The following is a 25,661-nucleotide window of genomic DNA, read 5'->3' as shown; positions in this document are numbered from 1 at the left end:
TTCCAAGCTATCTAATAGAGAGCTGATGATCTCTGTAACAGCCTTTTTGTAAGTTTTATTCTTGCCTACAAGGGAATTTTTTCAAAGGGGATATGTAATACCTAAACTAATATTTTTAAAGGTATATGCTCTGAACATGGAAAAGTAAGACCCTTTGCAGAGCAGTTGCTTTCAGTGATCAGATAGTAGCCAATAAAAGAATACACTCCAGTATCTTATGATCTAGCTGGAATTTCTTTCTAACCACCACACCAGTCAATTTTATATAGTTTGTAGCCATTCTAGGACATTATCGACTCTTAGAAACATTGGCATGCTTTGCTCCTTTAGCAATAGTACAACATCTATTTCCTTTAGCAGCATTACCACTTGAAACCCAAAGTGTTGTGTCTACACAAAGGTGATAGAAGCACAGTGCTGGTGTCCCTCGTTAACTCTGCATTCATGAAGTGGTCTACAGCTACGTAACTATTCACCAGGCTGGAGTCCAGCACTGTAGACCTCACCATCTCAAAAAAACCCCACCCTGTTTCCACACACAAAACTGGGAGGAATTCATGCCAAAATGGAGAATTTGGGCACCCTGACTTCTGCAGTGCAATCTGCTCAAGTTTATCTCTCCCAGGTGTCTTAGAAACAGAAGAACTGACAAGGAACTGCTCCTCTGCTTTCTCTCCTTCCTCCGTTTATAGGCTCAGCAAATCCTTGAGCACATCCTTAATCTATTTTTATAAAAGGAAGTGAGTATGTGCTCCGGAGGACTTAAACACACACCTCGGTGCCTGCTGGATCAATGCCCCGCAGTGCCATTCCCGCAAGACCCCACTCCTGTTTCCATGGGTTTGCACACACCAAGCATTAAGGAGCCTGAATTCTGATGAGGGATTTCAATGTTATTTATTATCTGTGTTACAGTTGTAACTGGGAACATGGGGGGGTGACTCGTTCCAATTTTAGTGACAACTGTATTTACGCCCTGCGTAGAGCCAGCCGATGTAGACATTCCCAAGCCCAGGCTTTTTATAGCAAGCAGAAGCACCCACTCCACCCCCTCAAAAGCCTTTTCTAACCTCTGAAGCCTGTTCACAGCCTCGTGCTCTTCAGAACAAGCGTATCTCCAAGCTGAAGATGCCCATCATGGTTCAGCCCTCGCTAAATCTCATGTGGAGGCAGCCCTTTTTCAATTTGGCTCATCCCAATTTGAAGTTTGGCACATTTTTTTACAAGATCAGTCCAGGGAAAGACATGTCTGTTCCCAGGACGCTCAGGTTTGTTCCGATGTCAATGGGAAGAGTGCTCATCCACCAACAGGGAAGCAACGTTAAAGGGTGAAGATCTCTCCTCTTGGCTATTAGAGCATTAAATGACCTCCAAAAGCCCCGTTAAATTCTGTATCTGAGCTAGGAGAGTCCTTGTTGAAGCAGCAACGAGATTCCTGTGAGCTTCTCAGCTGCAGAAGGTTCTCACCAGTATGTTGGCAGTGGAAGAGTTCAGGTTACATTAGCAGTTATCGTTAACCACCAATTCCACCTTCTCCCCCCCATTTCTGCCTCCTTCCCTTTCTGGGGAAGGAAGTCAATGCAGTTGCAGGGACACACTGCAGCATCCAGGGCTCTTGTGTGGTTCAACACCAGTTCCTTGGGGTACGAAGTACATCTTTGTCCTGGAAACCGCCAGCTCAGATTGTGCTGCTCAACAAATGCTGGTCCTGCAGCGGGGACTTCTTTGTTTATTTAATAGCAGAAACCCAGCACTACGTAATGGAACTGAGCCGCACACCAGGGACAAGTTAATACAGCAACAATGGCATGAAACAGTTCTATTTTTTATTCTTTTACTACTATCACCGCACGAGGCTGCTTCTCTTAACTCTTACTTCATTTATTACTGGCTGCCATGAACGATCATTTATAAAGGAGGGCTGCAAAGAAAGAGACAGGGGAAGGTTGACAGCGATTTGCGAAACACGCCCCATGTAAAGGCAACAGCTGTTAACCAGAAACACAAACTGGCCTATGTATTGCAACCCCAAAGGATCCAGTTCGGAAAACTGAATTTAAAAAAAATGGCTTGGTCAGTGGGCTGAGCAGGAAGATGGTGAGAAACCCACACTACGTCTGCTTCCCCTTCACTGCACGTCATGTTCACCAAGGGACACGTTCAAGATGAATTCAAGTGCCTTCAAAGAAAACATCTGTGATCCAAGATGACATTTCTGCACACTATCCATCCCTCCACGCTGTTGCCACTTTTAGCAACATGCACTCACACAGTTGGTCTGCGTTGATGGAGAAGATATAACCCAGTGACAAGAAAACCAGCATTTGCTAAGCACATCTACGCTAGCTCCAACCACTCATGAGAAGGTCCAGGTATAATTTTCTATATAAATCCAGCAAAGCTGCTGAGCTAAACTGATGCTGGAAGTCCTGAGTCAGCCCCTACAGCAGGACAGGAAAAACATCTGAAAAAAAAAGGTTCCAGTTCTCAGCCTGCCTCAGAAACAAGGCTCAAACACCCTTTGGTTATGAGAGTCTCTGATCTTCAAGAGGTATTTGCTGGCCTGGGAATAGGCTTTACACATCACCTACCTGCCAAATCCAAGCTGGGAGAGAGGGGGATGGACACAGCAAAAAAAGTTAAATAAATAAAACAAACATACTATATGACAGAAAGACACCTAGGAAGGATACAAAGACAGACTGGATACACTCACTTCATGCAGTTAAATAACAAGTCAATTTTGGTGCAAGCAAGAGATAACCACCGACACGGCAAGTGCGTCCACAAAGCCTCTTCCCTGTGCCAAAGGCTCCAGCCATCAGCTTCACTGGCTCTGCTCCCAAAGCCGGAGCAAACCCCAGTCCAAGAGAGACCAACACAGTCACCGGTGCAAAACACAGAGACTTTAATTAAAACCACAATGTAGGAAGAGATGGGGGAGTGCTGCTTTGGACATCGAGCAGCCCTGGGTGCTGCTACATGTGTGAACCCACCAGGAGAGGAGCAGAGCCCCGAGAACCAGTGACGGACGTTGGTGGGAGTCAGAGGAAGGCAAGAAGCTGGCTGCAACGTAACGGGGGCACATACCAAGTGGGCTGATAAGACTCAAGAATTAGCTGCTTGAAGTCCAAAAATCCCTAGCAGGACAGATGTGCAGACTCAGGCAAGCAAGAAACACAGCTCTACGACAGCCTCCTCCCACCTCCTTGGCAGGTCCCAAGCCCAGGGACACCGTCCCCAGGGAGCAGTGGCTGCAGCTGCAGGGGAAGGAAGGACCTCCCCACCCTTTTTTGGGGCTGTATTTCGCATTCTTGGTGTCCCTCCCATGCATGGAAGTCAACATTTCCACCCATCTTTTTTGCATGGAAGCCCCATTTCTATAAGATGACCAGGAGAAATGTGTTCCCGACCCTTGGACAGCTTTGGGAAACCAGGGGCTTTAGCTTAGCCACTGCCAGCCAGATGCTGCACAGCTAGTTAAAGCATGGTGACGCTTGCCAAAAGCCACACAGGAACACGAGGGGGCACAGGTGGAGATGCCTGGGGTCTCTGTTCTAGGCACTGGCTGCTGAACCGCTCCACTGGAGATGGACTTAAGTCCCAGCAAACACACAGATCTCCAGAACCACTCCAGGATTGGATCCGTTTGGAAAGCCAAAATAAAGCACATGTCCCATTTTGGAGCAAAACAAGACTTAACCCCAGTCTTCCATTTTCATTTAAAATGCAAGTTTATAGAGTTGTTTCAGGCAGGTGAGAAGATCCTTGCCCCCCACCCCCACCCAGGGCCAAGCCAGGAGCAGACTGGACAGTAGCAGTGCTAGAAAGCTCTGCTTTAGCTCTGCGGACACCTGCGTTTCACTGCCTCTTAATTTACTCTTTTCTTGCTCTTCCTCCCCTGAGCACCTCCAAGAACCTTTACAAGAGGGAGCAAGTAGGTCTGGCAAAAAGAAAATCGTGGAAAAAAAAATATTCATAAACAGGCCTTTCCCTCCACACACCCCCCCACAGTAAAGCAGTGCAGCAGCAAAAGCCAAGCAGCCTGGCTGGGGGCAGCACCACTGCCCCCTCCATGGTCTGCAGGAGTACCAGAGAAAGGATCCCTGCTGCCCCGACCCCCAGCAAACACCAGCCCAGAGCCATGTGTGTGTCACCTCCAACACCCGGCCTGGGAACCCCAAGAATAAACATCCCCTCTCTAGCTGCAAAGCTGTGGTCCACCTCGGTCAAGACCTGTGGACACGACAGCTCATCTCAAACCCAGCACCAGCCGTTTCTGCCCTCGTAGTGATGCTGCTGGTATGATCCAGACCACATCTCCATTCATTCACCTGCCTTCAAGACGCTGCTGTTGGTGGCACTGGAAGTGTGGTCCCTCTGCTTGAGGTCCAGCACAGCAACACCAGCAGGGAATGACAAAAAGAAAGAACATTCTCCAGGTATAACCCGCTGTCCTGAGCTATTTAAGCTTTTTGTTTCCAGCGCAAGTATATAAATGCATGTAAAGCTGCATGCTTGCCGCCCCATGCTGCCTTTGCTGCAGGGATGCCTCCCTAAAAGAGCAGGGGAACATGCTGCTTCGTGGGGAAATCCCTTTGCTATGGGGCTGTCACTACAATTTATGGCCAAGCAGTAGCAACCACGGTCACCTTGTGCCACTGAGGCCAGCCCAGCCCCATGGCAGCAAAGCATGGAGGAGGAAACAGGGAGCGCAGAGGGCAGGTTGGACCCAGAGATGAACGTGTGCGAACATGTGAGGTTCTGTGCCCGTTAAGAGGGAGCCTGAGCAGGCGCCACTCAGCAGCGTCTTTGCATAGCTGTTCCCACAGAGCTGGGTCCCTCCAGGGACCTCGTCTCCAGCTCCAGAGCCAGCTCAGACCCCTGCAGCCCAGAAGGTTCCCAGCTTCACCCGAGAAGAGGCGGTAGTGGGAAAGGAAGACCCAGGGAATCTTGCAGAAGAGGTGGAGGGAGGGGGGCTTTCCTTACCCAGAAAAAGGGAGAGATGGCACCCTGGGCTTCCAGCAACCCACAGACATTCCCTACAACTTCCTTTACCCATTTCAGACCTCCCCATGCAGGCAGAGGTGGCTGCCTACAGACACGTGTAGGCTCACACCTCACCCCTCACAGTGGTTTCCCAAACCAAACAGCAACAGGAAACTTAAGTGAAATTCAAAAGGGAAATTGCAGTTACCACTGCCCAACACATACACACGTGCCTTCCTCCCCTCCACATCCCCTCCCTCCCCGGAAGGGAAGCACAGGGCCTTTGCCGCAAGGCAGCCCCTACTCAAACCCCATTCACATGCCCAGAGCCGTACACAGCAGTTGTGCTGCCCATGGATGCAGCAGAGCGGAGAAGCACAGCCCCGGCTTGGTCACTGGCAAGACATCCCCATGCTGGGGATGTGCAGGAGGAGCCGCTCCGGGTCCCGTCTCCCGTGCAAGGCCGGCGAGTGCTTTGGATCTGTGGTTGCTGATGAGGATGTGCAGGAATGAATGGGCTGTGTGTAACGGGCAAGGTGATGAGGAGGGGGTGAGGGGAGGAGGAAGAGCGCCGCGCTACGCCTCCGCTGCCTCGACTCCTCCTGCGGCCTCCTTAGGACATCACAGGCTGGATGGGGAGCAGGCTGCCGAACTTAAAGTGCTGGATCACAGGAAACTTCTCCAGGCACTGCAGGAGGGGAGATAAAGAGGGGTGAATTCAGGAGACATTTCCACCTTACAGACACAGCCAGAGCTACATCCTGCCTCTGTGGTCAGGAGGCAGCGAGCTTGGGGCCACTCAGCTCAGCTGCAGGCAGAGGGATCAGATCCATGCCTCCTCTCCACATTCCTGCCAGGCACCTCAGGCCAGTAACACTTCACAACCCCATCCCCTTCCCTTCAGCCAGAGCATTTTGCTTGCTGAAATTCAGACCCGGAGCATGAGCAGAAGAGGCATGTTTATGTCAGCAGCTTTCTCTCTCACCACTTCTCCTTACTCAAGCTGATCTCTTTGAAGAGCTTCACCCTACAAACACTTTGAGAACTGCAGAAACCCCCCGGGAGAAGACTCTCCCTCCTCAGGACAGTGCCCACATGCTGGGTTCAAGGCTTCATCCTGCAGCTGCAAGGTGCTGCCCAAACTGCATTCCAGATTCTCAGGTCTTTGACAGACAAGCACCAGTCATTTTGCTGCCATAGTTTAAGACGTCATCCTCTTCCCAACCCCTTACCACTGAAATTCCCACCCCCCATTGCAGAGTAATGATAGAGAGAGTGTGGATCACAGATCAGTCACATACGTCCACTACAAGGAAGCTTAGCTCAGAGCTGCTTCTTCCAGCTAAGCCTGGGCTCTGCGCAGGGAGAGCCGGGCTGCAAAGGCACAGCCCCTTCTGCTCACCATCCTGCCAGGGCAGGAAGGTCAGTGACTGTGGTCAATAACCACGTCAAAGTTTGCCAGCACTCGCCTGGCAGAGCCACTCAGAGCTCTGTTTTTCTGAGTCACTGCAGATTCAGACTGCCCAAAACTCACAGAGAGCATAGAGCAGACTCACCTCTAGACACACAAACCTCAGCAGTACGTGTACACCAACACAGCAGCTGCATCTACACTAACATCACCCATTTTAATTGTGAGTAGTTGTGCTAAACAAGGGCCATAGACCACCTCACTGAGCTGCAATGGGGACTCATCTACCAGGTGACTTGGGGGCATGGCTAGTGAGATGGTGGCCACCTCCTTGCTGCAGACAGAGGGGCAAGTTCTTCCCTCCCTAGACAGCACAATATGAAGAGGAGAAAAGAAACCCAAGTGCCCCGTGTCTTGGGAGGAGAGCCTTTCCCCTGCACGCAGCTGAGGCATGGGTCTGCTCGTGGGAGTCTTATTCTACAGATGTGAGGTACATACAATGAAAGCACAGCAGCTACCAACTAACAGGACTCTGTCTAGTCCCAGCAATTCCTTGGCACAAACAGCATCTGCTCAGAGCCAGGGTGGATGGGATGCTGCACTAGGCAGGCGCTCAGCTCCCCACAAGCTGCAGACCCAGCAACAGGAGGGTGTCAAGGCCACACCAGCTCCTGCCTGCAACCAGCAGCCTCCAAGGCAGATCTTGGGGACAAGATGCACGGCTCATTCCTCCAGGCAATTCTTTGAAGCACAGTTTCTTCCTACCCAAGGAAGGCAAGAGCCATGTCGTAGTTACAACTCTCCATCAGAAGGAGCCTTGTGCCCTCCATGGAGCTGAGCTGAACCTGCTGCAGCAGGGAAGATCCCAGCTCTGGGGATGGGGAAGAAGTCATGGGCTGCAGACCGCTCTTCACCCCAGGGCAGGGCACAGGCAGAGGCAGGCAGCCTGCCCTTGTGCTGTCGTCATGGGCAAGCAGGAGGATTTGTGCTCAGAAGCCCAGGCCTATGGTAATCCCTTTGGAGCCAGAGGTCAGACAACTGGTTCCAGCACAACTGAACTGCCTGCAAGCACACTGGAGCCAGAACAAGTTTGGAGGTGGTGAAAGTACAGCACAGCTGTATCTACTCCTGGGGAATAACAGCCATATAGAAAAACACAAGCCTTCATGGCAAGGCACCAAGAAATAAGTCCTGCGACCATCAGGGCACATCACCTTCAAAGCCTCCTAATGCTCAGAGCTGCTGCCATCTCCCAGCACAACCATTCAGACAAACCCTCAGAGGAAACAGTGCTGGATAACAGTGACGTGAGGGAAGAACAAAGAGAAATGAATATTGGAGATGTTGACAGCTAGAAATGTCAGCCCAACTAGCTCCAAGGAGTCCCACGGAAGACCAGACTGGTTTGGGCTCCAGATGAAGAGACTTTACCACCAGTGGGAAGAATGGATATCCATTCCACTTAATACATCGCCAGCCCAGTAAGAGACAAACAGAGAAACTTCTCCTCTATCAAGCAGGACTAGCACAAGTTTACTGGATTATTAGAGGTGCCAAAAGACAGGACCCTCCTTGCATCACTTATGGGTGGAACTGATGTAGCCAACGCTAGCTCAATGGAAGGCACAGGCTTATTTTCTTCTTGCCACCATCTTGATCACGGTGAAAGTCTGCTTGGGACTACTCAACTGGGGAGTAGGTTCATGCATCAAGTCCAGCCTTCAAAGATGGAACTGGGACTAGATTAGTTACAGTGGAAAGTATTTCCTGACTGACTACAGCAGAGAAGGAAAGGTCAGGAGACTCAAAAGCAGGCTCAGGGGAAAAACATCAAGGCTGCTGCTTTAACCACACTCTATTCTGTCGACTTCTTAACTCGCCTTTGATGGAGAGAATAAGAAAAGCCCTTGCACTTTCAAGCAAACACGTCTTCACCCATTGTATTTATATTATAAATAGACACATTTGAGATTTCATAAACACACAGAGCTGAAGATACATTGTCTTCAGTCTGCTGCCCATCCACAGACCCTACAGCAAGCACCCTGGAGTGCCTGGATCCAGACTAGAGCTTCCAGCCACATGGATGCACCTGAGCTTTCTGTCAGCTGTTTGAAATCATCCTATTGAGGGGACAGAGAAGAGATAAAGCATCCAGAGTGCTTTTTAAATGAACCAGGTCTAGGGACTGCCCCACTCATACCAAGTAAGAACAGGTTGCAAGTGAGCCCTTCACCCTGCTGCTGCTTCCACTCAAAACCTGGTCACCACCAGCGCTGCCCAGCACCAAGCACTTCTCAGCCCCCTCAGATGTGTTAAGGAGCTGGAGCCTCCATCGGAGTGTCCGATTTCACCTGATCTAATTGCAACGGGTGATCAGAGGGGCAGGGAGAAGGGAGGAGGAAAAAAAAAAAAAAAAAAGCCAAAAACGGAAATCTTGCTCTCAGCCAGTCAGACAAAAAGCAATACCACAACCCCAAACCTTCCCTCTCTTTACTATCACACGCTCTGAGCTCTGGCACAGAAGCTGCCTGCCTTGAGCTGGACGAAGACCCATGTCAGCACTTGGGGGCTGTTGGCTCACTTATCTTCTGCTAATGTTGGCAGTGGCTAATTGGAGAAAGACTGCAACCGTGAAGGCTACACAGCTGGGTACATCAAGCAGAAACTTGCTCTGGGAGCCAGCAGCAGACAGACAAGATCTTCAGCAGTGACTCTGGATGCCTAGCCTGAAACACCCAGAAGGGTTCAGTTTTCAGAGGATGAAGCCTCAGCAACTCCTGAACATTGTCATTCCCAGAAAATCAGTCAAAGAGATCCTCTAGTTGCAAACGTTGGTAAAACCTGCACAGCCAGGCACACCATAACTGAAAGCTCTGCCCAGCCACACTGCCATGTTCATGTTCCTCTCGTCTCCCAAGCCAGGCAGGAACCAGCTGAGGCAATAGGAGGGTGGGAGACTCCCCAGAGCAGATATAAAAAAACAGTGAGGACTCCTCAGCAGAAGTCCCCCCTCTCCTCTGCCCATCCCGGTGAACACGGGCACCATGCAGTGCCAGGAGAGAACATTGCTGCATAAGGATCACGTGCTTAGGAATAGTCCTTTAAGATCTACAAATGTTCTTTGAGGAAAAAAAAAATTTAAAGCGCTTTGGTTGACTCAACGTTTTCTATACCTTAGTCTAAATCTGTGTCGTTACGCTTCCTAGCAGTTTTTGCATTCTCCCCTTGATACAGCTACATCTCTAGATATTTCTAGAAACCCACCAGTACTGGATCCAGCATTTCCACACAGAACGTCATCTGCTATTCAAAACAGACCATGGCCTCCAGAAAAGACCATGTCTTGGGTGCACCTAGAAGAGCCAAAGAATCTCCCAGTCTCTAGAGGATCCCCAAGCTGTGCTGTCCCCAGCAGGCCAGGAAGATTTGCCAGCACACGGTGGCCCCAAGACATCAGTGGACATACACATTGCACTGTGGGCGCATCACTGTCAAGCTCCTCCAGCCATGTACGTGGTGCCCATGTGGGAGCAACCATACAGCACAGGGCACGCAGGACACCAGGCAGGAGCACCTGAAGAGCATGGGGCACATGGGGTGCCAAGGGAGTACCCAAACAGCATGCAAAGGAACTGGTCCAAAGGAAAGGAAGGACCAAGGCAGGGCTGTTGAGGCAGCAGCAGATCAGGCTCCAGGTTTTAGGGGACCCATGTTTCACTTTAACAGCACTCCCAGGGCTGGGGTCTTTCCTGCAGACCCCCCCAGCTCTCACATCAGAGCCTCCAGCTCAGGGTTCCCGGCAGACAGTGTCTCCAGCCCCTGTGACGGCACTGTGAGCGGGGACAGTCCCAGAGGGGCAGCCCAAGGGCACCCCTCCGAGGAGCAGTCAGCAGAGGGGGTTGACCCCCAAGCCTCGCTTCTCCTCTTTGGAGGCTGGGAGGAAAGCTGAGCTGGGGGCGGAAGGAGCCAGCGGGCCTGGGAGTGACACCTCGAAGATTAGAGAGGTATGTGGCCTGGAACCTAAACACAGGATGTGCAGTGCAGAGGAAGGGCTGGGGGAGGGAGCACACTGAGTTCGGCACAGTTAACCCCTTTGTGCTCCGGGCCTGAGTAGAGCTGCCCGCTGAGCCTCTGCCATATGTCCCAGCAACAGGAGCATGGCTGATGTGAACAGAGACCACAGGGTATAAGATTAACTCCTTCAAGCACCACCAGTCTCCCCGGGTGCAGCAGGGAGCTGCTCCATCCCTGCTCCTCCAGCGTCTTTAGCACAGCCAGTGCCTCCCTGCAGAACCAGCACGGTCCCATCCTTCCCAGCAAGAGATGCTGTCTGTCGGCCTGTCGGACGTTCCCTCCGGAGGCCCAGATGTGGCAGTTCCTGTCCTGCTTCCTCAAGCTCAGGTTTAGCTTGAGCAGGAAGGAGAGATAAGGGAGAGCCAAAACTGCCCAGTTCCCCAGGTCAGGGTTCGCCAGGAAAGCCTGCTGGGGCACAGCCAGCAGAACCCCGGTGGATGGAGGGCTGCCAAGCCGGTGAGGTAGCTGTGGCCTCACTGGTCCTGCACACTGCACAGAGACTCGTAGTGAGGGGAGATCGGTAGGAAGCATTCAGCCTGCTCTAGGGCTCTTGAATCATGGGATGATAATTTAAACTAAGTCTCCTCCAGCTGGTAAATAGCAGTGCAGGGACCAGAAGGACAAGCAGGTCAAGACATCGGCCCTAATTCAGGGACTTGCAACTTACGCTATGGGAAGACAAGAAATAGCAAAAGTCATGTCTGCAAGGAATGGCCATTTTGGGACTGTTTTTGGGGCAAACACTAGGCAGGCTGGAGCTTCCTTCTAGCCAGCAGCACCTAAATTGCCAAGGGCTCCCAAGCCACATTCAGCACAGGGTAGCAACTGGCTGTGATGGGGCTCCCACACCAAGGAGCAGCAGAAGAGAAGAGCTGACCCACAGTGAAGTGGAAGGGAGGAGGCATGTGGCCAAGCAGCCGCCCCCTGCCCACAGCGCTCACCTCTGCTTTGTACATGCGGATGAGGCCCTGGTTGACCTTGGACCAGGAGGGCACAGCGCTGATGTTCCAGAGCTGGTTGGAGTGCTCAGCAAAGGGGCCCGTCTTCATCTGAAAGAGACCCGAGAGCAGGGCTGAGGGAGCCAGGCCAGCCAGGAAGCTCGTGCACCAGCAGTGACTCACGCTCACACTCTCTCCAAGCAAACATTCCCACCAAGCCCTGTGACCCACGCACCAGCCACCTCACTGCGCCTTCTTTCCCTCCCTCCCCGCTCCCTCCCGCTGTGGCCACATCACATGAAGCCATGGCAATCCAGCTCCCCCCCTTCCCTGATAAAATTAAGCCTTTTCCTGCCACGCTTTCCTAATCAGGCCTCCCTCTACACACCTCCCTTTTAACGACTGCATTAAAAAAGCCCCACGTCTCATTCTCCCCCCCAGAACTCGGCTCAACGTTGTTCCTATTCTACCCAGAAACCTCCCAGTGCAGCACTGCTGGGCTTTCCAAGAAAATGACTCATTCCCCATTCAGATCAACAACAAGCAGCAGCGACAACCGCCACTGCCTTCCCTGAATAGAGAGGGCAGCGCAGGTTGGCAGCAGCTCCAGTGTCCGCAGCCCACTCCACACCTGCCTCTAGCAGAGGGCTCTGGGGGGAGGCAGGAGCAGAGGGGACACGCTCCAGTCCTGCTCTCCAAACTGGCTCCAGAGCTGTGAGTTGCTAGCTTGCAGCAGATGCTTTACATTTTTATTATTTATTTTTTTTTAATACTCCAGTGTTTCTCCTCCCAGGGCGAGGGGTTTGGAGGAGGGAGGGCAGGGGGGAAGCTGCAATCAGGGACAGTTGCATGTAGATTCCCTGGGTAGTTGTCTCTCCTTCTCCTCCACGAACAAAAAACAGACCCTCAGGGAGAAAAAGAAATACAACACAGCCACTCTGACTGAGTGAAGTTCCCATGACATCAGAAACCACAAGGCCGAAGCTCACGCTAAAAAGGAGCGTGGGGAGAGAGGAATCTCTTGGACTCTCGTTCTCAACTCAGGGCTCGAACAACTAACCCCTTCCCTCCACGCACGCACAGGCCTGGAGTGAGGGTGGGAAAAGAGCCTCCAAAACCACCTCTGCCTACTGTAAAAGCAAGCAAGGCTGATCAATCTGCTTTGGGAGATTGCTTGCTGCCTTTCTGCAAGGTCTGCCTGCAGCAGAGAAAGAAAGAGGGAAGGGAGCAGAGGAACCCGAAAAAGACCACTGCTCAGAGGACAATGTGTTTCAAACCCGCTGACCTCGGGGCTGGAGCACCAGGGGACGCAGGTCTGTAGTTTTGCCTGCTGCCGGGAGAGCGCAGACGCATCCCTGCTTCCCCTAGGCAGTTCTCGTGAGCTGGGGGATGACGGATGAGCCGCTCAGCCGTTCCCGCTCCCCTCTGCTGTGCGCGCTTTCCTTGCGGATACAAGATGAAACGTGCAGATACACAAAGCACGACGCTACCCGACAGAGCCGGCGCATTAAGTGCAAGGCTTTGGCACCAGTGGGCACCCAAGTTAAAGGCTGCTGGGGAGCTCAGTGCCAGGTGGTTCGCTCAAAGCATCCCCCCTCCCCATACAGGAGATTTGGCTGCATGCGTTTTGACATCAAACCTTCCTCCAGCATCGCCACCCTTTGCAGGGGCACAGCTTGCATCAGCCACCACCACCACGCTTTGCTTCTCCCCCCTTCCAAAGCCAAAGCGAGTGTGCTGGAGAGTGCAGAGAAGGCGAGTGTGGCTGGCTGGCCCCACACTCGTGCCTGGAGCCGTGCAAGCACCTGGCACGGCCGCCACCATGGCCCTTCTCACCCAGAGCATCCGGCAACGACAGCTTGGCTACGGTTTCAAACTAAGGAGGGAAAAATAAGGGGGATGAGGGGAAACAAAAAAAATCATCTCCTTCCAGCCACAAAGGGCGAAGAGGGAGAGCCAGGGGGGAGAGCAAGAGGCGGCGAGCGCGCTGCAGTCCCGCAGTGACCCCAGGGGAACAGAGTGAGTCAGAGCAGCCATATTGAGCAGGAAATTACTCACAGACGCGGCGTTCCTGCCTCTCGGTTCCCAAGAGAATCGGCCTTTTGTAAATGGTTCCTCTGTCAGTGCCGGGGGGAGGGGGACGGCTGAGGCCGTGCTTTCCTGTCAGCTCCTTCCCTTCCAGCAGAAACCCGAGCCCTCCCTTCCCAAACCTCCAAATTTAGAAGCCAGATTGAAGCTGAAATTCCTGCTGCCTGCCCTGGGCCCTCAGAGGAGCATCTGGGCGATTGCACTGCAACAGCCGGAGCGTACCCAGCACCCCTCTTCTGCACAAACACACAGAGCCCTGCCATCACTGCCATCCACAGTCTCTAGTGCAGTGGGCACCACAGAGATGCTCCCAAATCCTCCTCATCCTTGCACCTATGGGTACCACATGCACCCCGCAGCACACTTTGGCAGGCAAGGCAGCAGCAGGGGGATAGCTTGAGTCCCAGCTGGCTCCGTAAATCTCACCCTATTCAAGAACCACACATTCAGGTCCAAAACCACCCCACAGATTTCCCTACAGCAGGTCAGCTTATGCAAGGCTCGCTGCCATGCCTGTGAGCTGTGCAGGGTGGTGCTGCTGTGAGGAGGATACCTTGGTGGGTTCAGCCCGGACATCATCTCACTGCTACTTTAAGAGCCTGAGGTTTAAATATACACGTGGCAAACACCACGACAGTGTATATTCATATCCCTGAAACGTCACCCAGGGGCTGAGAAAAATATCTGCTCATGAGAATATTCTCTTGGTTGAAAGAAAACAACCTGCCTCAGTTGTAACTTGCTGAAACAAAACCTGCTCTCATGTCGGTAAGATGTACCAGACCTGCTATGGGAACTGTTGTGGTGCTTAACACCTTTAAAGGAGAGCTGTTTTCAGCTGACAAGCTCCAAAGAAAATAATATCATTCATTTCTTAAAGTGTTTAATCCCTTCTATCTTTTTCCCTGCTATTTTGTTTTGTTGTTGATTTTGGAGAGGAAGCATTTGGAGGGCACTCGAGGCTGTCTCAGCACCCCCTAGTGGCAGTAACAGCCTTCCCAGGCATTTGGGAGAGAAAAAACAAATTTTAAAAGCAAAATCTTTACAAAAAAGAAAGAGCGCCTGCATGAAGATGGATTGAAAATACCATGCATTTGATAATCCAGGTTGTTGCCATCCCTTAGTGGCTCACGCCAGGAGGGCCCGAGAGGAGGGCTCCTTGCCACCAGGTGGCACTGAGGAACTCAGCCGAAACACTGAATTCCACGATTCTCAACAAATGTGCGGAAAAAGAAGTGAAATCACTGATTTTAAAAGCCTACTAAATAGCTAACTTTCTGCAGGCAAAAGCAGAGTGACCTGAAGTAGTAGTATGGTATTTGAAACTTTATGTGTCATCTGTGCACTGCAGAATTTTCTACACACATCAAGAGATGTATGTTTTTATGTTTTTAATAGGTTAGTGCACTGTCTGGATACTACAGAGGCCCAAATGAAAATAATCTTAGAGCACCCTTGGCTCCTGCCTTCCTGTCCTCATTTTGATCTCTTCTGCCAGTGCCTCTTATACTACCTGTGGCATGATTTATCTCTGCATTAAGGGTTAAACCCTGTGAGGTGCTAAGTACCAACAAACACTACTAGATTCAGCAGGACTTGACACAGCACCTCCCCGGGGTTTGGACCAAAAGCTCCTATGAAGATTCCTACACAAAAGGCTAAATTCATATTCTGTAATCTCCATTCTCGTCTAATCACTAAATTAGAGGCGAGGAGGGGGGAAAAGTAAACAGAACAAAGGGGAAGCACTGAACTCTGTCCTTCAAAATTAATCCCATCAACTCTCTCTTGCCAGAGACAAGAAATCCCTCACCACAACAGAGCATGTGGTTCTTGCTCTCCCTGCCCAGACCGTGCAGCAAGGGGGACCGTAGAAACATGGCCATGTCATCCACTGCAGCTGAGGGCAGAAAGCCATGAGCTCCTTCATGGAGAAACACTGCCCATGGTTGGCACCAAGCTGAATATCACCAGTTCCTCACCCAAGGGCTCTACAATGCCTGAGCAAAAACATGGTCCCAATAGCATTGCCAGCTGGGTAAATCTCAGCACCATCTCTGCTCTAGATTGTTTGCAAATAAGGTGCATTTAATGGGCAACTCTTTTGGTAGACTCTGGAGGAGTCCAAGCTGCATGGAGGTTTAGGAGCCTGCCCTAAGCAAAGGAGGCCCAGCGCCTGCCAGGCAGCACCCAACGGCTGGAGGGAAGGGAGGTTATCTTGGCAAGCCCAGTGGTTTTGCAGCTCCTACTTCATCTTCCTTGCATACTTGCAGACACCAGCCTTCTCCATCCAAGTTCCCACTGACTGATCCAAGTGATGATCCAAGATTATTTCTTTGCTCATTACAACTCCCTTCAGCTGCAATCCACAACCCATCTAGCTTAACTACACTTTCCGCTCAGCATCCCTGTTCTCTCAATTCAAGGAGAGCACCTCAACCATGCAACAATGGTTCATCCACACGGTTCCATGAGAGCAAACGAGCAAAGGAGGAAGAGAAAACCACAGCCAGAGCCAAGTATCTAATATCAAGAGAACTTCCCTGTGGGACAAACCTTCCAGTCCTCACCTCTGTAATGAAGAGGATGCACTCCAGGAACATGAAGTCCTTATGGTTTTCATTTACCACCTTCTCATCAACAAAGTGCCGAGGCTCCAGATTTGGATGGTCTAAAAAGAGTGAGAAACAATAGAAAGTAACCTGTATGGCACCCCCCTTCTGAGATCAAGTTCAATCAGGTCTTGTCCTGCCCCTCTTCCAGAAGAAACACGATCCTCCCATTGGAGTTCTTCAGAAGTCAGCACAGAGCTGCTCCCTTTCATCTCATCTCCCACTCCAGTGCCTCAGAGGTGGGAGCACCTGGTAAACTCCCCAGGGCAGAAAATGTGTTTTCTAGCACCGAAACCAAGACTCTCTATTTAAAAAGCTTGTAGTCATTGCAATAAACACAGATGTACTGTGCAAGGAAGCCTTGCATTTCTCAACCTAAGCAACTAGCTTTATTTGGAAAGCTGAGGGGAAAAAAAAATCCAAGCCCCAAGCAAACTCTTCTGCTGTATTACACACAAATCTGATATATTTGAATTTAAAAGTCAGTCCCAAGCCCCATCATCTTTGCAACCTAGACAGACAGGGCAGGGGGCAGGCTGGGACACAAGAAGATTTTTATTAGTACCTATCAGCTGGGAACTGCCCCATATGAAAGGTAGAAATTGGAAGTCATCCAAGCCCCACACGCCCTGGCTGCCAGCAGGTTCCATCCTGTAGGTCTTCTGAAGTTTTCGCATCACTTCTAGGTACCTGAGACCAAAGAGAGAAGGAAGGGTTAAGACAAGGCCGGCTTCTGTTTTCATTGACTTACATGAGGACAAGAACAACCAGTCTGGAGAAGGACACAACTTTATCACTTGCAAGCAGGACCCCCACATACAGCACAGTACACAGAAAATATATTCAGCTCCTTTGCCACAGAAAGCAGCCTGATGGTATGTATAGTAGCAAATACAAGCACCTTTTAAAAATTGGGGTGTTTTTTACACCAAATTCACCAAGAAATCAAGTGGCATGGGTTTATTTTATCCGCAGTGTCTTATGTTGGTGCAGATCTTCCCCCAACCCCACCGTTATCTGAAAATATTGACACTTTGCTCTCCTTCAACAACTTCCAAAAGAGCTCAGAAAGCTTTCCACCTTACAGCAACTGCTGCTTCCACTTTTCAGGTGGAAAATTAAAGCTGGAAGTACTATTGAAGGAAATTGTTTCCACACCACCAAACAGTGATACAGCTGGGATTACATCTCTGGACTCCAAACACCCATTCCACCAGTTCCATCACTACCAACTCTACCTCCTGGGCTGGAAACACATCTAGAACAGCAGTGGAGGCCTGCCAGTTTCATAGATGGTTTTGCGTTTTTCCTTTTTTAATGCCTGAAGAGATGTTAGATCCTCTGATCAGATACTCCTGTCTATTACAAAGCACAGAGCTTCACCCACATACCTCTGCAGAGCTCGGTAACTTGTGCTTAGCTAAAGTAACTTTCCAGAAAGACACTCAGCTTCCAACAGATAAGGTGCTATCACCTCTTTTGGAGATAGTTATGATGGGTCACCATACAGTACATTAAAAAGTACATCTGCCTCCTAATTTTGCCTAAGTTTGTCTTCAGTTTTCCCATTCTGCCCTTTTTCCCTAGGCCAGCAAGCCATTCAGCACTCACGTTCTCTAATTATGTACATGTCTTTGTAGAATACCCTTGATTTGCCCAGCTCACACCCCAGGAGACTGCTCTTAAAATTTCTTACCGTCACATGGGTGTGGATGAGTGGAAGAAAGGGGGCACAATAAGCCCAGACTACAGGAGGAGTCTGGCATACAGAACAGGCAGTAACACCTCACACATCTCAGACAGCTGAAAGGGGACAGACACTGTCAGGGACCTGCCCCCAAACAGCCCAATGGTTCCAGACTTTCTCCTTCCATTACCTCACCTGTTAAATACTTTAAAGACGATGGCCATCTGGTCATCCACTCTGAGCACACCGATTTTGCAGAGGCAGCAGAGAAAGGCTGCGAATGCAGCTTCATGCCCTAGAGTTAAAAGACATAAAGAGGCATGACACTGGTGTCTCTAGTCCCCAGGACAACCTTTCTGTGGACACACAACAGCTCTTCAGGAATCACAGCAGTCACAGTCCCATCTCAAGAGCCCCAACCCTATTGCCCCTATTTAATGCCATGAGCTGACAATATTTCATCCCCATGCAGCACCCACCCAAAGCATATCTTCTAGACATTCATAAGGTGATTATTAACTTTGAGAAAAGACAACTTTTTGAGGAAAAACAGCTCCAACACTGGGCATGCTGGGAGCAAGGCAGGGCCTTCCCCAGGAGCTTGGCACAGCAGGGCAAGTGGAGCACCACAGAGTCATCTGCTTGGGGGATGCAAGAGAACCTCACATCTGCAAGTAAACAGATTTCCTCCCGATTAAAAAATATCTCCATGTTGGAAGGATGCAGATCCTATGACACTGCCAGAAACAGTCTGTCCCAGAACGTACTGGGATCTCAGGCTAAGCCTCTGCAGCTTGGTCCTCCAGCTAACATCAAGGAAAAGAAATAACCAGCAAACCCAGAAATGTCTTTTAGTGGAAAGGACCACAGAAGAAGGCAGAGTACAAAATCAGCAGCGCCAAGCTATGAGGAAGCACAGCTCCCAGTGTAGGAACAAAGTGCACGTATGGTCTAGCCACTGTGAGCTAGGGCATAGGCCTCTGGCTTGGGACACACAGGAGGGGAGGAAAGGCTGAATTTCCTTCCCTGAGCTGACAAAACCCCAGCCTGTGGGTCTCTTTCCAAAGACAACATCTCCCCCTGGTGCCGGCAAGCCGCAGCTTTCCTAGCAAGCACTGCACAGCCTCCAGCTCTTCATCCTTTTACCCACGTCCTCCTCTTCCTCTCCCTGCCCAGGTCCAAAGTCACATTTGCTTGTACCCACAGCATCCTGCTCTCCTGCCTTTTGGTGAGGGAACACCTGTCCTCCAGACAGAGGAGCAGAGCATGTAGATGATTCTGGATTTAGGTCTAATTGAAGCCAGTGTGGTTACTTGAACCTGCAATTCAGTACCTCCTTAGGTGCAAAATGCTTCTACCTTCAGATTTCAAAGTCACTCTGTAAGCAGTGATGTCACTTCTAGGGAGCACCAGACCTCAAGACGCCTCCTGCTGAGCACGAACTTCGTTCCCACTCTAATTCCAATTCAAGCAATTGTATTTTATCCCTCTAAACTGTCTATGGCAGATCAGCAGGTGCAAGACTGCTGTATGCAGTAGACCAGCTCCTACAGCTTATTCCAGAACAGCTTGCACAGCTTGGTTCACAATTCCTGGGATGACACATTAAAACAGTATCATAGCTCTAGCACAGCCCTGCTCCCAGCCTCAGCTCTCTCAGTCATAGCCCACATGGGACATCGGGGTGAGGAGGCCCTAGAAGGAAGGCATTTGTTTCAAGCTGGCACTAAAAATAGTGGCAATAACATATTTAAATAAATGCAACACCAGGCTCCAAAGGGTCACTACCACAGGGAGTCCAGCCTTGGCCAGCATGCATGCCCAGCTACCTGTGCCATAGTCAATCCGGGTGGAGTTCCCCACGGACTCCTTCAGGTACACGGCCACTTCTGGTGCAGCATCAGCCAAATGCTTGGGAATCACTGTTGCGACCAACTTTTCTGCTTCCTGAAAGACACAAAAGACTCCCTCAAGTGAATGCGGATCTGTCACAGTCCCCAGGAACAGGTCACCCTCTGCTCAGACACTGTTGCAGAGTGGGAGCTGCAATGGTGCACTCCTACAACGGCCAGACCCAGCATGACAAAGGAGCAAATTCTCATATTGAAGGTCATCTCCAGAGGTGGAGCAATCCAGGGAGAGCTTATCCTAACACTTATCCAGTCCACACGCATCCTGCAGGAAAAAAAAGCTTCACCATCCAAGTACATCAACGCAGTTACCCACCGAGTCACCTCCAGGACAAAAGCATTAACAGAGCAGACCACCTGCAAGCTCATTGCTGCTGGGACTGTGCCTGCACCACCTCCAGAGCTCGGTGCAGGGCAAGTGCCCTGAGCTGAAGGAAGTCAATCAGTTTCACAACCTTCCTGATCTTCTGTATCACCCATCAGCTAGAAGACACAGTGGGGAGTTACAGAGCACAGGAGTTCCTTGGGCTTGGAGGGCCCTCATGGCTCATCCAGGACTTGGAGACCCAGCCAAGAGCATTTACATGGACCATATGCTCTCATAAGAGGAGAAGACAGCACCAGATCAGGGGTAGAGTGATGCATATCAAGAGGTGGACCTTCACAGCTTATCTGATCAATTCCTCTGTAGGCTGTTCAGCTGCCACACAATGGCAGAGCCATTCTGCTACACCTGCTGGGCACACTGCCCTTCTGTAGGAGCTGCATGTAACACTAGATGTGAAAGACATGCTCACCTGGTCTAGTTTGGCATACCAGGTCCTGAAGGCTTTGTTCCCAAAGCGAGAAGGTTGATCCACTGGCGGGGTTTCATCAATCCATCTGTCAAGGGTGTTCAGAAGAGCCACCAGCTTTTCAATGGGCTACAAAGAAGATGAGGGGTCACAGTGACATAAAACAGAGCAGTCCCTCAGGCTCTGACATCTCTGCCCTGGATTGGAGTCATTAAAGCCAACACCATCCTTCCCAAGGGCGGCAAGCAGAAACACAATGTGCCAACCCTCCCCGAAATGCAGAAGGGCCGTGAAAGCCATCCTTCCTCTCAGAAGATCAGTCCAGTACAAAGCCCAGCCCGAGGCAGGCTCTCCAGTCGCCCACACAGTCTTTCATGAGCTGTAACAGCACTATGCTCTAAAACCTCTGGGAGAAGAGCTACAGCAAGCTTCTAGCTGTAGGGCATAGAGGACTGGGAAGCAAGAAAGTGCTACACAATTCAGGGATCTCCAACACAAAACTCAGGCTCTGCACCTTGAGGGTCCTGTGTCCCCCGACAGGAACACAGCACAGCACTTACTGTATATCCTCACCAGTGGCTGATGATGTGATTTAGAGGCCCTTCTCAAGGCCTCTAATCTTTGTCCTGAAGTGTCTCTTAGGAGCCAGGATTAGCAGTGATAGTGTTAGCATTTGTACAGCACCCATCGCAGCAGGGCCAAATTGCAAGTCAACCTTCTGAGCATGATTCGTGTTGCTTCAAACTCATACCAGCCAGACTGCCACAGCAGCTCCAACCCAGGGATAGCCACTGCACGTGGCTATCTAGGTGTATTGGGTTTGCGTGGCAAGGTTTTGGTAGCGGGTTTGGGGGGGGGTTACGGGGTGGCTTCTGTGAGAAGCTGCCAGAAGCTTCCCCTACGTCTGACAGAGCCAATGCCAGCCAGCTCCAAGATGGACCCACTGCTGGCCAAGGCTGAGTCCATCAGTGGACGGAGGTAGTGCCTCTGTGATAACATATTAAGAAGGGAAAAAAAGTTGCTCTGGGATGGGGGAGGAAATCGGGAAAAAAAGTAAAACTCCTAGGTTGAGATAAGAACAGTTTAATAGAACAGAAGAGAAGAAACTAATAATGATAATGGTAACACTAATAAAATGACAACAGTAGTAATAAAAGGATTGGAATGTACAAATGATGCACAGGGCAATAGCTCACCACCCACCAACCGACACCCAGCTAGTCTCCGAGCGGCGAATCCCTGCACCCCCACTTCCCAGTTCCTAAACTAGATGGGACGTCACATGGTATGGAATACACCGTTGGCCAGTTTGGGTCAGGTGCCTTGGTCGTGTCCTGTGCCAACTTCTTGTGCCCTGGCTGGGCATGAGAAGCTGAAAAATCCTTGACTATAGTCTAAACAATACTGAGCAACAACTGAAAACATCAGTGTTATCAACATTCTTCGCATGCTGAACTCAAAACACAGCACTGCACCAGCTACTAGGAAGACAGTTAGCTCTATCCCAGCTGAAACCAGGACACACAGAAACTGCAGCCAGAAAGAGGAGTGAGAACATGTGGGAGAGACAACCCTGCAGACACCCAAGTCAGTGAAGAAGGAGGGGGAGGAGATGCTCCAGGCACTGGAGCAGAGATTCCTCTGCAGCCCATGGGGAAGACCATGGTGAGGCAGGCTGTCCCCCTGCAGCCCATGGAGGTCCACGGTGGAACAGATATCCACCTGCAGCCCCAGGAGGACCCCATGCCAGAGCAGGTGGATGTCCAAAGGAGGCTGTGACCCTGTGGGAAGCCCACGCTGGAGCAGGCTCCTGGCAGGACCTATGGCCCCATGGAGAGAGGAGCCCATGGAGCAGGTTTGCTGGCAGGACGTGTGGCCCCGTGGGGGAGCCACGCTGGAGCAGCATGCTCTTGAAGGACTGCACTCTGTGGAAAGGACTCATGCTGGAGCAGTCTGTGAAGAACTGCAGCCTGTGGAAAGGACTCACATTGGAGAAGTTCACAGAGAACTGTCTCCTGTGGGAGGGACCCCACACTGGAGCAGGGGAGGAGCGAGGAGTCCTCCCCCTGAGGAGGAAGGAGTGGCAGAGACGTGTGATGAACTGACTGTAACCCCCATTCCCCATCCCCGTGCGCCGCTGCGGGAGGGTAGGTATTCGGGAGTGAAGCTGTGCCCAGGAAGAAGGGAGGGGTGGGGGGAAGGTGTTTTAAGATTCAGTTTTATTTCTCATTACCCTACCCTGGTTTGATTGGCAATAAATTAAGTTAATTTTCCCCAAGCCGAGTCTGTTTTACCTGTGATGGTAATTGGTTAAGTGATCTCTCCCTGTCCTTATCTCGACCCACAAGCCTTTTGTTATATTTTCTCTTCCCTGTCTAGCTGAGGCAGGGAGTGATAGAGCAGCCGCGTGGTGCTTAGTTGCTGGCTGGGGTTAAACCACAACACTGGGGGAAGAGGTAGGCTGGTTTGCCCACCAGTGGCCTCATCAGAGCAAGCATGAGAAGCTCTCAGCTCTCACAGAAATGTCTCAATACAGACACAAAGCTGATGGGAAGACAACAGCAACAGCAAGACAACAGAGCCATCTTTCTTATACCTAGTGCTGGAAGGAGAAAATGAGGAACCTGCGCAGGATGTATGAATGTGACTGGAGGTAACACTGCTGTGGCCATGAAGGAAAAGAAGGCAGGTGCAATAGGCGATACAGCATGATGTCTCAAGCTGTTCTGTTAGGACCAGGGCTGTCCAATGCATGCAACCTCCTCCATGCCTTGCTCATACAGCTGGGGAACGGCTACATCCCGTGCACCAAGAGGCAACACCATAGGCAGCACTTTAAGCAGCTCCAGTTTTAGGAGGCTCTGCCGACAACCGGTCAAGCCTGCCAGAGGCTCTGGAATCCTCCTCGCCTGACTCCAAGCAGCCAGAGAGCTGTCAGCCGCCACAGCAGCTGGCCAGGCCCCGGGCAATGTAGGCTCCTCTGTCTCGAGAGGGGATTCCTCCTTCAAGGGGACAAAGAGGACAGCAGAAGCAGCGGCTGGTTTGACTTTGCTGGAGGCATCGACCATGTGAAGCTGGCTGGTCTCCTGGGCTGTGGTTCAATTCTTCACGCTGCCTGCCGGGAGGACAAGAAAACAGCCGAGCCCAGCAAGTTTCCAGCCCTTGAAGTGCCACTTGAAGAGGGTGGGTGGAGAGACAGGCATGGCAGAGCTGTGCTGCCGCTGAACCAGCTGCACATCACTCCCCATGCTCTCCACTCCCAGAAGGAAGGGTCTCATGGCAGATACGGCCTTCTACAGACAGCAGCTCCCAAGGTGTCATGCCGAGGACATGGTGGGATCAGCCAGTGGGAAGCAGGATCGGGCAGGGGAGTATCCACCCACCCCACAGGACCTTGACACTTAGCCACTGAGCCAGGCTAGAGGCTGGGATAGAGGACAAGACCTGAGCGCATCAGGAACACAAGACCCAAGTGCCAAGGGACATGGGGGGTCAGAAGCTCTGGGTGCCCTGGCGAGGCTGCAAGCTGGAGCCGCTAATGGACAAGTGCCCCAGATTCAAGTGGACTGAGGCAGCATGACGCACTCTGCCTTCAGCTCCCCGCTGCCCAAAATGCTGCAGAAACCCAGCATCTCCCCACTGCACTGGGCCAGGTTTGGACCCAGCTCTACTCCTTCCTGGCTACTGCTTTCCCCTCCAATTAAGCAACAGCGTCCCCAGCACTGGGTTGCATTAAATAATTAAATTGTGCTAGTGATTTATCCACCAGCACCAGCAGCTCATTATGAGCAGCCACCGTATTTCAAACCCCTCTCAGCAAGCACTCAGTGCTGCATGGATAAATGGCTGGCAAGGACTGGCTCCTTCCCCCTCCCCAGATCTGCCCGCAGGCCTTGGGGAGCACGAAAGTCAAACCTCCCCTTCCCCACTCACTTGCTTTAAAGGGATTAAAAAGCCTAGCCCCACTGAACACGGGAGAGCAGGACCCAGCTGCCGGCTCAGCCATGCCAGTAAATAATTAAAGAGATGCGGCTCGTTTTGGGCTGAAGGCCCTTTGAAAAGGGGGTTACTAGGAAGCAGCTTCCCATTGTCCAGCAGAGGAAACTTGTGCATCCAGGGCTGACCCCAGTGGGGGAGAAGGAGGGGAAGAGCAGAGCTTACGGGAACACAACCATCAGCACCACTGCAGCCTTGTTTTGCTTGGCTGCGTTTTTCAGCTCTATTTTTGCTTTACCTTTCCAGTGATCAAAGCAAGGGCAGCCTCCCCCCTGCTCTCCTTGCTCTTCTCATTGTGCTGATTTTGCATCCCCTTGACCCTGAGTCTGCCGTCGGTCCCAAAGGCAAACCACAGAGCCTCCTGCAGAGCAGAGACCTGTCAGCATCTCTCAAGAGCAGGGGCCAGGCAGACGGAGGTGCTGAGAAGGCATCACAGCAGCCAGAGCTGCCCGCAGGGACCAAGCCTGTCCCTGTGGCCTCCTTAGGCCTTGTCAGAGGGGGAACCTGCTAAAATCAGGGCATTTGCTTCTTCCCCCACTTCCCTCCTAGAACCAGAGCAAGTCACAAGGCCAGCCAATTTCCCCCAGCACAGCAAACTGTTTGAAGGGAAGGTCTGCTCCTTGCATGGCCAAAATTAACCTCCTCCTTGCTGCACTGCTCCTCTGATCAAAGTCACAGCTTTGAAAAACTGCTCCAGGCCGCAGCCCCAGCAGTTGCTGCATGGATCCCCACGTGAAAAGCACTCCTTCCAGGAGGAGAAGGCAGGTCACAGCCTATCAGTCATACAACATAGTGCCAGACATAGTGTCTACGCCAGAGTCCTAAACAACAGCTCAGCTATCACTACATGTCAGATGCCTCCAGCAAAACCCCAGACAGCTCCATGCAATTTTTCAGTAAGAGCAGAGCAAGCTCAGCAAGTCTCAGAAGGGGTTCAGCCCCCAAAGGATCCAGCTCTCGCTCCGGCAGACAGTTTGGTATCGACACATGCTACTCTGGAAACCATTAAGCTGTCTCTTTCAAAGCAGAGTAGACCATACTTTCTTTTTTTTCCCACAGCAAAGCAATACCAGTAAGTTGCAGAGAGGATATGTATTCAGCAGAAAGGATTCCAGGAGGTCATTTGCCAAAGGAAGGCGTCCCCAGCATTTGATCAGGG

General features: G+C 51.3%; 1 protein-coding gene across 1 annotated transcript in view; it reads right to left on the bottom strand.

Moving 5' to 3' along the window:
* Positions 1-878: 878 nt before the first annotated feature.
* Positions 879-25,661, bottom strand: part of PTPA (protein phosphatase 2 phosphatase activator) — a 30,799-nt gene continuing 6,016 nt past the window's right edge. The window contains exons 4-10 of the mRNA XM_049832034.1: positions 20,510-20,635; positions 19,632-19,749; positions 17,998-18,097; positions 16,681-16,805; positions 16,074-16,174; positions 11,419-11,526; positions 879-5,677 (exon numbers count right to left, since the gene is read on the bottom strand). Of these exons, the coding sequence (XP_049687991.1) occupies positions 5,603-5,677; positions 11,419-11,526; positions 16,074-16,174; positions 16,681-16,805; positions 17,998-18,097; positions 19,632-19,749; positions 20,510-20,635 (753 nt within the window). The 3' untranslated portion in view covers positions 879-5,602. The remainder of the gene's footprint in view (positions 5,678-11,418; positions 11,527-16,073; positions 16,175-16,680; positions 16,806-17,997; positions 18,098-19,631; positions 19,750-20,509; positions 20,636-25,661) is intronic.

Source organism: Accipiter gentilis, chromosome 29, assembly GCF_929443795.1.
Source record: "Accipiter gentilis chromosome 29, bAccGen1.1, whole genome shotgun sequence".
NCBI classification, from domain to species: domain Eukaryota; kingdom Metazoa; phylum Chordata; class Aves; order Accipitriformes; family Accipitridae; genus Astur; species Astur gentilis.
The sequence above is the reverse complement of the archived record's forward strand: the minus strand, read 5'-3'. Positions and strand labels throughout refer to the sequence as shown.